The sequence below is a fragment of the Podarcis erhardii genome, assembly GCF_964252035.2.
Source record: "Podarcis erhardii genome assembly, chromosome: 4".
Taxonomy (NCBI): Eukaryota; Metazoa; Chordata; class Lepidosauria; order Squamata; family Lacertidae; genus Podarcis; species Podarcis erhardii.
In genome coordinates, this window is record NC_138508.1 from 74934942 (window position 1) to 74947310 (window position 12369).

Here is a 12369-nt window from a genome sequence, read left to right on the forward strand (position 1 = left end):
TGAGACTCATTCTTGCCTTCCCAATTTCAGAAGAAAATGAAGATAAATAGAACAATATGAACTGTGCACCACAGGCAATCATATCCATTTTGGAATAAGCAAAATTAAGGGTACAAATTGACAGAAAAAGGCATTTGATGGTATTGAGAGTACACTTTTGAAAATGCCATTCTATTCAAAGTTGGTGGAATTTTTTTGACAGAAGTAATACTTAAAACTTTAGAAAAAGAAAATGTAGATATTTTGGCACATTTATACAGGACTCTTGAAAGGGATATGAAGGGCTTCACAATAATGAACAGTTTGCACAACACAAAAAATGTGACACTTTCAGCAATTTAATGTCTGTGTACCAAAAGTACAAAACACATTTCCAGTTTAAAATCTATTAGTAGTTTTTAAAAAATCCCAATATCTCTTCATCCATAATAACTTTTCAAAATGCACTCTTTATTACAACTGAAGCTGCAGTATTTCACTTCTTTCCCAAGAAAATCCTGTTTGAACACATAAGGCTTCTGTTGTGCCAATACAGAGGAATGCTTACCAGCGCTGCTACTCCAAAGTGTGTGGAATTCCCTCACTAACAAGCGCTTCCCCCATTCTTATCCAGTTCATGAACTCAAAGGATAGCACATACAGATTAGGGCTTTCCAATGGAATGAATGGGGGCCCTTGAATGTGCAAGGGATAACATGTGAGCTCACATGGAATGGTGATAAGCAGAGCAATTCTATACTCACATTTATGTTGGTCATCTGTTGGTGTGACGTCATCTCCACTGTCAGAGTGGTGTTTTTGCCACTTCCTAAGTCCAGTCAGCTAGCATAACTCAGGTATAGAATTGCACTCTGAGGTACATGAGTTTTATTCTGCACGGGCAGAATAAAACAAAACAGGATGGATCAGTAGCTTTCCCTCACTCCTAAATATCCATGATAAAGAAACTCTAATGTATGGAAGAAACTTAATGGTAGCCTGCAATTAATCACATCCTCCTAGTGCTATTATATAGTGAACCGTACACCCAATCAGCTACAATCTGCTATACTACCATAAACAAGCTAAGCCTTATCAAGATTCAAGTACGTTATTCTAGAAATAATTTCCTGCAGTGTTCGACCAGTCAGATTAATTTCACAACTTGTATTAAAGCGGTGCTACATTAGTAACACCAACACCTCTATATTCATGAGAAGCAAATGTTTAGGTTTCAATTCAATCATACATTTTTTTTTTTAAAAAAACCTCAAATTAAAACCAAGACAGAAATATTATAAATCCCATGAAACGAATACCAGTGGCTTTTCAATGAACATCATAGATAGTCCACACCAATAAACATTTGCTCCCAGAATGTATTTTAAAGTTGGTGGGAATAATGTATCAATGAGTACTTGTCTTCAGCCTTCTTGCCGGAACGCTACATAGCAAGTGGTAACCCAGGAAAAAAACACACCAGCAAATCCTCCATTATGTAGGAACAATAAATAAACATTTGTTATACAATAGTGTCTGGTGTACTTAGCAAAATAATAATAATAATAATAATCTCATACTTGAAATGAATATTTTATTTTGTTGTTTTTTTTCAGGCAAAGGTGTAAATAAAATCTTCTCTTTCTCTGATGACAAAGCGTAAGGTGACCTTTACTCTGTGCGATGACACTGGCCAGGTCCTTATCTTCCACATGTTCTCCATCCCTAAGAAGTGTGAAAACACAGTTTCCTTCACCATTTCTAGAGATAGAGGTATCCAACCCAGTACACCAAGTTAAACAGCAGGAATGATGTAGGGAAGAAGACCCTTGAATAAGAGTCTAGTTCTAAGATGTCTATGTGTATCCTTCCTTTCCGCCATGAACCGGATTTACATTCTTCGTAACAGCAGAAAAAGCTCTGGCAGTCCTTTCCATCCAGACATTCATAGATACAATTGTCTTCAAATTCTTGCCAGTACATGGCATTATTCAATGCGATGACTGTAGGAGGAGGCCTCATCTCTAGCACAGAATAGTTCTAGGGGGGGAAAGAGAGGACAGAAGAGATAGTACCTTGGCTACTAGAGGGACATCAGAGTTTTGGCATGCAGATACTTTGGGCTGGTCTAGACCAGCAGAGAAATCATGGAGTACAGACACCCCCCTAGGACTGTACCACTTCAGCATTCAGGAAGGAATGGTACAGCTTAACTGTACCATGTCCATAGCTTTCATTGATAAACTCTGCATGGTGAAAAGCCGCACAGCGGGCTAGCGCCAAATACTAACAACTAAAGTCTTAAGGTTAATAGACACATTCTTTTTGTTGAATCAAAACTTGTGTTTTTGTATTAAGGCAAAGTATAAAGAAGCATGAAGGTGAAGCATTTATTTACTTCAGTTTGATTTCAGTTTGCATTCATAAAGCTCAGGGGAAGAAGAAAGCAGAAAGAAATATTTCCATTCATAGCAACATTTTAGGCTGTATTAATTTTTTAAAAAGAGGTTTAAAAACCGTACTCACCATCATGTGCCCGAAACTGACATCAGGTAGCTCAAGTAAAAGAAATCAGAGAATAAGAAGAAAAACTCAGAAGAAATGACACGACTAGAATACACATTATATGGTGTAAACGTTTATACCATTTTTGCCAGTTTCTCAAATATTAACGAGGAGGGAAGTTTTGATATAGAATGTGAGGATCTTCGTCTAAGATCCTCACATTCTGTATTGAAACTGAATTGTCCAGATCCTGTCTGTGGGCAAGATCCAGCCCAAATTAAGCTCTTTTCACTTCCATGGGTTTCAACGGGAAGCAATAAAATGTGAGCTTAATTTAAAATCAATGGGATTCACAGGTCATGAATCAGGCTGTTATGTTTAATGACATGGGGGTGCTCCCCATGATTCATCCATGGCATTAAAACATTAAAGAAAATATATATATCACTACTTCAGAGAAGGATGAATACATCACTGAGCTACTTGAAACTTTTACATATTAATGTCCTGCCTGGAGGCAAAGGCACATATTAACCCTTCCCCTGTGACTTAGAGGGAAAAAAAGAGATCACAATACCTTTTTGTTTGTTATATATATATATAGCCAAGGCTACAAAACCGTAGGAATTGTAAAATTTCAATATGGTCTGTGTAAAGCAGAAGAGAGAGCTTCTATGCTCTTGTGAATAGAAAAATTGCCACATTTGACCAACTTTATGCCCGCCAGTTGTTCTGGACTACAGCTCTCATCCACACCGGTCAACATGGCCAAGGGAGGATAGGAGTTGTAGATCAAAACATCTGGAGGGAAAGTCTGTTCTACTGTGTTGCAATCCGTATTCCAATTCTTCTCTTGGGCCACTTTCACACCTTTTAAAGAGCTGTGGTGCCACTTAAAGCAGACATAGATTCCCCCCAAAGAATTCTGGGGACTGTAGTTTCCTAAAGGTCTTGAGAGTCGTTAGGAGACCTCTGTTTGCCTCACAGAGCTACACTTCTCCAGCGTTCCTCAGAAAGAGGTATTGACTGTTAAACCACTCTGGGAATTGCGCAAGTTGTTATTATACCAACAAGTGGAGTGACACTTCCATGCCAACCTTCTGCCCTGGTTTCTAATGTTCAGTGATGCTCATAGTTGTGTCACAGAACACTCACTGGTGCAAATGAAATTTGATGTGACCTGCTAGCATATCAGTCAAAAATCCACATTTCCATAATGCAACAGGTTAAAGGAACATTGGAAAACAGAAGTACTATCATAATAATTTGGAAAATTGCATAATATTTCCTGCATCTGAATATTTCCTGTATGTCGCAGAGGAGTGAAAACGTTGGATACCACTCAACATCTGTTAATTCAGAAGTTTGGTTCCCCACTTCCCCCACCTCATCTTACCGACTTTTTCTTCTTTGTGCAGTGTGGCTTCCTGCAACTCGAGTAGTAGTTGAGGGTGGCATATTCCATCAGAGCGGCAAACACAAATAAGAAGCACACAGTCACAAAGAGGTCCATGGCAGTGACGTAGGACACACGGGGTAAGGAGTTTCTTGCAATGGTGCTGAGAGTGGTCATGGTTAATACGGTGGTGATACCTGCAAATGAAAGCATGTCTTTTCATGTTTTTGAAAGGAAAACACACCCAGATGCAGAACAGAACTGTGATTCAATTATTGTTCCCTCTTTGAAGAAAGATGACTCCATTCTTCATGGGCTTCACAAGTCGCAATATAGTTTGGTAGGACTTCTTTGTGTGTGTGTGTAAAGAAAAGAAAAGAAAAGCAGATCAGTGTGGAGCCAAAACAGAACAGAATGGAGGGATTTGCCCCTTTCTGTTTAAACAATCAGTGCCACTTTTAAGCAAAGGTCATTTTTTGATTGGCTTTCCAATCAATCTGCGCAGTCTAAATTGTGCGGCTGGATTACAAACGATTGATTGCTATAACTGTTGATTTATCAGTCGCTGCCTAAGCCACCATCTCAAGGCGATTTGCACGTAAGATAATTAGAAACAGTTAAAAACCATGAAACAGCAAATATATTTAAACAAGCCTAAAACTAGAACAAGTGGACATTCATAGCAAAGGCTCATTTATATAGCTTGGGAAGCCTGTCAACTTGGGGAAAGTGTCTTCAATTGTTTCCAGACAGTACAAATAGTGGCCCCCGCAGATATCTCAACAGCAGTGCTATTCAACAGAAGAGGGGGAGGCACAGAAAAAGCAGGTTTCTGAACTCTTGTGGTTCCACTGGAAAAACTGTTTATTCCAATGGGTGGGTGCTACACTGTTACTAAAACAGAAAAAGAGCAACAGGTGGTTTTCTGGTGGAAAGCCTCAGCAGATCAGGTACATCCCACATGTCTTATGTTGCTTGCTTCTGACATATGCCAAACATCTCAAGGTATCATATACTGTAGAATTATACCTTCATCAAATCATTTGAGAGCTCCAGATAAAGTGAATTACCATATTTTCCATTTCTCTCCCCCACTCCCTATCCACTTTCTGATTATCTTCATTATTTCATCATAAAACGCACCACATACTAAGACCTTTGCTGAAGGGGATAAAGCCCTCTCTTCATACCACCAAGAGCAGCTGCCAAGAGCACTGGTATTTTCACTAATTAATTTCACTGAGCGAAAATTCTCTCTGATGTATCTCAACTGAGGTTAATAGGAGTTACACCCAGGGAGCTTTTGGCCCACTGAGACTCTCTATTCATTCTGTCTAATTAACATTAATGATATAGAGGCATAAGGATGTTTTCAGCAGGTAGCCTTTGGCAGTACTGTAAACAAATGTATTTTTGGAATCAGGCACTCTTTACTATTTCGCCTGGGAGGGTTTCCACTTTCAGACTTAAATAAATGCCCAACTATGAAACAAACAGAACTGATGGCTGTCCTTTAAAAAAAGCTCGCCTGAAACTGACCACAGTGGAGTAGTGGATGGGTGCTTGAATAGAAGACCTTTAGACTGCCATTCTATCCCTATTTGCCCAGGAATAAGCTCCACTGAACTTAATGGGACCTACTTTTGAGTGGGTATGTACAGGATTACACCACATAGTGTTGTGCTTAGAGTATTGGACTCGAATAGTGGCTCCCCAAGTGGGCAGAACTGCCCCCTGGGGGTGGTGGGAGCACTGAAAGCCAAGGGGGGGGGGCAGTGGGGCACAGGAGATGACTATTAGACTTCAAAAAGTTGGAATCACTGGTTCAAGTTCACCAGCTTTGTGGAATTAATCAAACAAAATAGTTTCAACTGGATTTTGAGCAAATGTGCAAATAATTGCTACTGTTTTGAATGTTCTTGTTTTATTATCTTCCTTAGTGGTTCATTCCGTTCGCCATTTTGAACAATGCTTTTTATAGGCAGGTTAGGGGGCACTGGGGATGAGTTTATGGAGCCAAGGGGTGTTGCCTTGGAAAAGGATGGGAACCGCTGGACTAGCGCTAGGACTAGAACTAGGCAGACCAGGGTTCAGATCCCCATTCAGCTGTGGAACTCACCACATGACCTTGGGCCAAGAACAGTCTCTCAGCCTAGGTTACCTCACATGGTTCTTGTGAGGATAACATGGGAAGAAAGAGAACCATGCGTGCCATCTTGACATGCAATAATCAATACATACATAGACGATCTGATTCATCCCTATCTGTCAGTTTCATGTAGATGTGTTTTTGGCTACTGATACTAATTGGTTAGTGTGCCATCCCACAGATCCCGGGAACCATGCTGTTCTCACTCTTGTTTTACAGATGGGGAATAAAGATACAGTGACTTGATTCAGGCCACACACAGGAAAGGATGCCTCAAGTGATCAGTTAAGGGCACATGCAAGCATGAGGACCCCTGATCAAATGCTTCAGAGCAGGACTGGGGTGAACACAACCCTGTCCACAGCTGATCTCAGTAGGGTGAGCAGGACTGTGTTCACCCTGATTCTGCAACCCACCCTAGCAACCTCCCCTTTCCTACTGTCTTGAGGCAGGGGGAAGTCAGACAGCAAGGGCTTCAACACTTCAAGCTGGATTCAGACATTCACCTGAACATGCAAAAGACAGAACTGGAGATGGGAAGGGGTGTGCATGCAAGCCTCGCCTGCAATGTTCTCAAGATGCTGTCTGGATTTTTGCACAAATATCAGTGTTGAAGTTTGCGATTCATTATGTGGTGACCCTATTTCAATCCAGGTTTCAAATCTCATCTATTGACTCAGGTCAACAGGACAAGAAGAGTGCACATTTCCTTACAAAAAGATTTCCAAGACCTAATGGCTAACATATCTGCTGTTGGATGAGGATGGGATCTTGATAACCAGGACGTTACCCTGTCCCACAAATCTGCTGCAGATATCTCCCCCGGGGCAGCCTTGAATTCTGACTTGCACCTCTGCAGCCAAATATCTCCTAACCTCCTCGTTTCCCCTTGACCATTCAAATGTTTAAAAGATAATAGTATCCTCTGATTAAACTTCTAACCCATGCTTCCCTTTGATCAGACTGATAACAGAGGTTTGCAGTGATAAGCAAGCTGCTTGTGGAAAGCCAGGGCCAGAGGACTTTGCTGCCTGCTAAAAACCACTTGACATTTACACGATCTTTGTTCTCCCATAGAAAATCGAGCATTGTGGAAATCTAATTCAAGAGCATGCTCTGTCATCATTTCATCACACTTTTGATAGAGAAATATTATTCACAGCTGTGCCCAATCATTTCTCATTTCCACATCTATGCCTAATCTAAAGTGGGTAGGGGGGGCACACGCAGAAATTTAGCAATGCCCAGTGGGTTTTTTCGGGGGGGGGTGCAGAGGTACACATACCCCTAAACATTTTGTGGATCTAAGTTTGGCCCCATAGTGGGGCAGTATTTCAATATGAGTAGGAAAATAAGAGTACCCCTAAACATTTTTAGGGGGGGAGCACTGGCAATGCCTGTTTCTCATCCCCCCTCTTCAATACTACAGTAGTGGCAATAGCAAAGTTTTAATATTTGTCCCTCGATAGTGTTACACAACTCTTCTCCTTTTTCTATCTGTGAAACATGCTTTATATGGGGCATAAGCATGCAATTCTGTAATTACCCAGAAGTAAGCCAATATGACATGCATATGTATGCTGAACTGTGTGTGTGTGGCATTTTTTGCATACGTATTACACTAGCAGCCCTTGGAAAATCAGTGTCTTTGATGGGGGTAGATAACCAGAATTCCTCCAGAAATTGTTGGATTACAGTTCCCATCCCTCCTGCCCATTGGTCATACTGGCTGGGGCTGATGGGCATCGTTGTTTAGCATCATCTGGAACGTCACATGTTCTACTTCTTTACCTTGAAATAAAACCCATGACATACACTACAGATGCTATACTTTTGTTGCTATCTGATGGCTGCATTTTTAAATCTGTTCCTCCTGTGTGATTTTTTTTTACCCTTTGATCATTTTTATATTATGAATGACAGCTCCCATCACCCCTGACTATAGCCCAGTAGACATCTGAAGATCACATATGAAGTCACCCCGATTTACTGTTTTGCAGATAAGATGCAGCCACAGGGAGGCAGAATCTCCATCTGCATATATTGGATTTTCTAATAAGTGGGGGAAATTGTTCGTGTGGGATATTAATGTTATCTGGAAGAATTCCTCCCCCACCAAAAAATGGTCTTTTGCAGGAAGGAGAGGCAAGCATGAGCAGCAGGAGGAGAAACTGGGAACAGTGGGGGCTTACTGGATGGTTGCATTCAAGCTAGACATTGGTAAAAGGTAAAGGTAAAGGGACCCCTGACCATTAGGTCCAGTCGGGGTGGACTCTGGGGTTGCGGCGCTTATATCGCTTTATTGGCCGAGGGAGCTGGCGTACAGCTTCCAGGACATGTGGCCAGCATGACTAAGCCACTTCTGGCGAACCAGAGCAGCGCACGGAAACGCTGTTTACCTTCCCATCTATTTATCTACTTGCACTTTGACGTGCTTTCGAACTGCTAGGTTGGCAGGAGCAGGGACCGAGGAACGGGAGCTCACCCCGTCGCGGGGATTCAAACCGCCGACCTTCTGATCGGCAAGTCCTAGGCTCTGTGGTTTAACTCACAGCGCCAACCGTGTCCCTTAGACATTGGTAGAGCAGATGAAAGATTTGGTAAGCCAGGTACAGGGCTTGTGAACTGCCATGAGTGGTTGCATAATGGTTGTGTGTGCATACAGAACTCTGTGTATGCATAGTGGTGCTTTCTGGCCATGTGAAAGGGCAATTGGTTTGGGACCAATTGGTTCGGGATTTGTGCAGAATCAAAATTGCATGACATCAAATTTGTGTCTGCTTGTGGCTCCGGTTTCTCACAGTTACCCAAATGCAGTAACTACTCTGCCATCGCTGTTAATGAAAAGGAGCTCTGAGTCAGTCCAGAGTCCTCCTTCTACTGCCCCTAATAACTTCACGCTACAACAATAGTAGTGCTTTTCACAGCGCGACCTCTTCAGTAAAGTAATAAAGGGCACCAGGATTCCTTTCCCATCTGCTTGATCTCCCTCACCATGACCAATCTCTTGGGGTTGGTTCACTTTGATTTCTCATTGTTTGATGACTCACAGCTGAGTAGATGAATTGAAAAAAACCTCATTCATTGTGCTTTGAGGTGAGATGCAGTATTTGAAAGTTCTGCCTGTTGTGTTGGATCTATCGCCATGCCCCATTCATTCACATCTGCCTGTGTGGACTTGTTCTTAGAACATTGCATTCAGGATACCTTGCAATGGTAGTCCTAGCAGCTTGGATTAATAACCTGGACCATGTCTTATCATAAGGAGGAGACTACACCTATACATCTGCATAGTTAACCACAACAAATCCAAACTAGAGGTGTGCCCTATCTGTGGGCAAAGAAATTGTGGGGACGTTTTTACCAGTGGGAGATTTCCCTAGGGGGAGAAGAAATTCTCCAACGTTTTCTTGGGGGAGGGGGTTGAACTCACCATTAGCAGTGACAATACTTCATTTTCTTCTAAGGTTTGGATTTTGGGTTTGTGTGAGTGTGACCATCATTTTGCATGTCCCACGGTACTTTGAACTAGGTCTGGCACTAGCACTGGGCCAGACTGGTCCCTGGTCAAGGGACCTGTGTGCCTGAATGGTCCCTTCACTGACCCAGCCTGGCCACACTGCCATTCATTGCCTATCTGCTAGAAGCCTGTGTACCACTTTTGAAGGGGAGCCAACTCAGCTCCCACCTGTGGTGGCTGCCTGCCATTTTAAGTTACCCAAAATGCAATGCCCTTTCCCATAGATGTATGAAATATATTGACTGATTGTATCGATAGCCCATGGAACTGGTGTGGGGCAGTGAAAGCAGTAACAATGCTAGATAAATCGTGTAGCAATCACCCAGGGACGGGGCTCCCAGTCATATACCCATTCACTGTTGTATGAGAAGTCTTAAAGGTAAAGGTAAAGGGACTCCTGACCATTAGGTCCAGTCGTGACCAACTGGGGTTGCGGCACTCATCTCGCTTTACTGAGGGAGCCGGCGTACAGCTTCTGGGTCATGTGGCCAGCATGACTAAGCCGCTTCTGGCGAAGCAGAGCAACACATGGAAACACTGTTTATCTTCCCGCCGGAGCGGTACCTATTTATCTACTTGCACTTTGACGTGCTTTCGAACTGCTAGGTTGGAAGGAGCAGGGACCAAGCAACGGGAGCTCACCCCGTCATGGAGATTCGAACTGCCGACCTTCTGATTGGCAAGTCCTAGGCTCTGTAGTTTAACTCACAGTGCCACCGCGTCCCTATGATAATTCTTAGGGTGCTTCAAAAACAATGAGAAAGATAGAGTTTGCAGTCCAAGAAACCCTGTTCTAATCTGCACTATACTATTAAATCCCTATTTAAAAAGTCCTAGAAATTGTGGTTTGTTAAGGGTGCTGAGAGTTTTAAAGATAAGGTTACAAGATTTTTTTCAATGAATCCAGGGACACTTTTCAACTTCAATGGCTTTTGTATGGGGACTGATTTGTAAATCCGGGGACTGTCCCTGGGAAACTGGGATGCCTGGTAACCTTATTTTAGGAAGACTCCCCTCACAAAGCTACAATCCCCAGAGTTCCCTAGGAAGAGGGATTGATGGTTAAACTACTCAGGCAGGAACAGACTGTCCAAATTTGCAGGATGCAAGCTGTCTCTTTCTCCCCCTCCCCCTTCTCAACCTGTCTCTCTCTCTGACATATATATTTGCCATGAAGCAATTGTTCACTGGAAATTAGATTGAATTTCTCTACTGACAAAGAACATAGGCAGGATTCAAATCCACCGTGACACACACAAAAATTCTGAGAACTTACCTAGGGCTGTTCTTGCTGGTGTGGCATCCTTTTTAATCCAAAACGATACCCAGGATAAGACAACTGTTAATATACAGGGAATGTATGTTTGAATAGTGAAGTATCCCATTCTTCTACTTAAATCGAAGTATATAGTCATGACTATATAATCACCTGCAAGAATAAATAAATTGTATAATTTGGTAACTGGCTTGTAGAATCCAGTGGGAGTCCGCTCACAAGAAGAAGGAAACAGAGAACATTGCTGTAATGACTTACAATGTTAACATTCATGGGCGACACAGTGCTTGAATATAGAATAGCTTTATATCAGTGATGGCAAGATCAACTGGGGCCAGGGAGCCAAACTTTCCAAACTTTTCCAGGGCCCACACCCAATTATTTTTTTTTTACTACAAAAACCCCAACTCCCTCTGAATTTGACATCAACGTTATGTTAATCAGAATCTAACATTTGAAACGGGACACCCAACACATTTTGGCACCTGAGGCAAACTACAAAATATCAGTGCACCACCACCAGTTCAGAGGAGTGAAGATCAGCTTGGGAATGAAAGGTGCAGGTAGAGAGGAAGAGCAGGTGGCAGCGGCTGAAGCAGCATAGGGTGAATCCACTACTCTTCCCAGGTGGTCCAGATCTGCTGCCCGAAGCGGCTGCCTCATCCCGCTTCATGGGCAAGCCACCCCTAATTTGAACTACAGTGGTACCTCGGGTTAAGAACTTAATTTGTTTTGGAGGTCCGTTCTTAAGCTGAAGCACCATTTTAGCTAATGGGGCCTCCCACTGCCACCACGCCGCTGCTGCACGATTTCTGTTCTCATCCTGAAGCAAAGTTCTTAACCCGAGGTACTATTTCTGGGTTAGCGGAGTCTGTAACCTGAAGCGTATGTAATCTGAGGTACCACTGTATTTGAATATGGCAACTTATTTAATCTGAAACATGTACAGCACAAATATAATAACTTAAAGTTGTTAGGCATATACCGGTACATATTGTCCTTGATGTGACCTGGGACCCTAAGGGAAAATACTGATGTGCCCTTCCAAAGCTGCTGTCAGAACAGATGTATGCCTCAGTCCCCACCCAACAGTAGCCTTGAAGATAACGCCACCATTTGTATAGTATTTGTAATGGTATGGGTAGCATAGGGCACATTGGCAACTCCCAAAGGGGTCTGCTCAGACTCCTAGGCCTTATGTCTGAAATTGCTATGTGCTGCTTTCTGTTATCGTCTCTGGAGCCTGATGTCTAAGAGGCAAATGAATTTTAAATCAACCGATTCAAATAGGTTGTGCAACAGTATAGTCTAACGCAACAGAATTGTGATGAGAGACCATGTGAAAGTAAGCTTTCTTTGAAATGAGTGGGCTTAATTTCGAAATCTTGATTCCTTATTACCGAACAGAAGGTTGTCAAAGGAAGTGAGTTTTATCCACCAGGCTTAGACAATCTGCAGTGTAGTTTTTGCAATACATGTAATTTGTGTTTTCTGATTATGTGACAAAGCAGCTCTTTACATGAAGTGCAACAGAAGTGTGAAAT

The 12369-nt window shown here is 42.3% G+C and overlaps 1 protein-coding gene and 2 long non-coding RNA genes across 5 annotated transcripts in view; 2 read left to right on the forward strand and 1 right to left on the reverse strand.

Moving 5' to 3' along the window:
- LOC309340325 overlaps positions 1–12369 on the forward strand; it is a 92427-nt gene that overhangs the window by 67615 nt on the left and 12443 nt on the right. The window lies entirely within an intron of this gene.
- The window catches only part of GABRG3 (gamma-aminobutyric acid type A receptor subunit gamma3), a 288481-nt gene continuing 277668 nt past the window's right edge, over positions 1557–12369 (reverse strand). The window contains exons 7-10 of one of the 2 annotated variants that reach the window (XM_081858991.1): positions 10826–10888; positions 3881–4077; positions 2506–2535; positions 1557–2019 (exon numbers count right to left, since the gene is read on the reverse strand). In XM_081858991.1, the coding sequence (XP_081715117.1) occupies positions 1741–2019; positions 2506–2535; positions 3881–4077; positions 10826–10888 (569 nt within the window). In that variant the 3' untranslated portion in view covers positions 1557–1740. Of the gene's footprint in view, positions 2020–2505; positions 2536–3880; positions 4078–10825; positions 10979–12369 lie in introns of both variants that reach the window. The other variant, XM_081858990.1, reaches the window with a different exon arrangement.
- LOC309340319 overlaps positions 1633–12369 on the forward strand; it is a 14448-nt gene continuing 3711 nt past the window's right edge. Inside the window, exons 1-4 of one of the 2 annotated variants that reach the window (XR_014155929.1) lie at positions 1633–1752; positions 3903–4020; positions 4115–4220; positions 6482–6625. This is a non-coding gene — a long non-coding RNA (uncharacterized lncRNA). Of the gene's footprint in view, positions 1753–3902; positions 4021–4114; positions 4221–6481; positions 6626–12369 lie in introns of those variants that run through there. The other variant, XR_014155928.1, reaches the window with a different exon arrangement.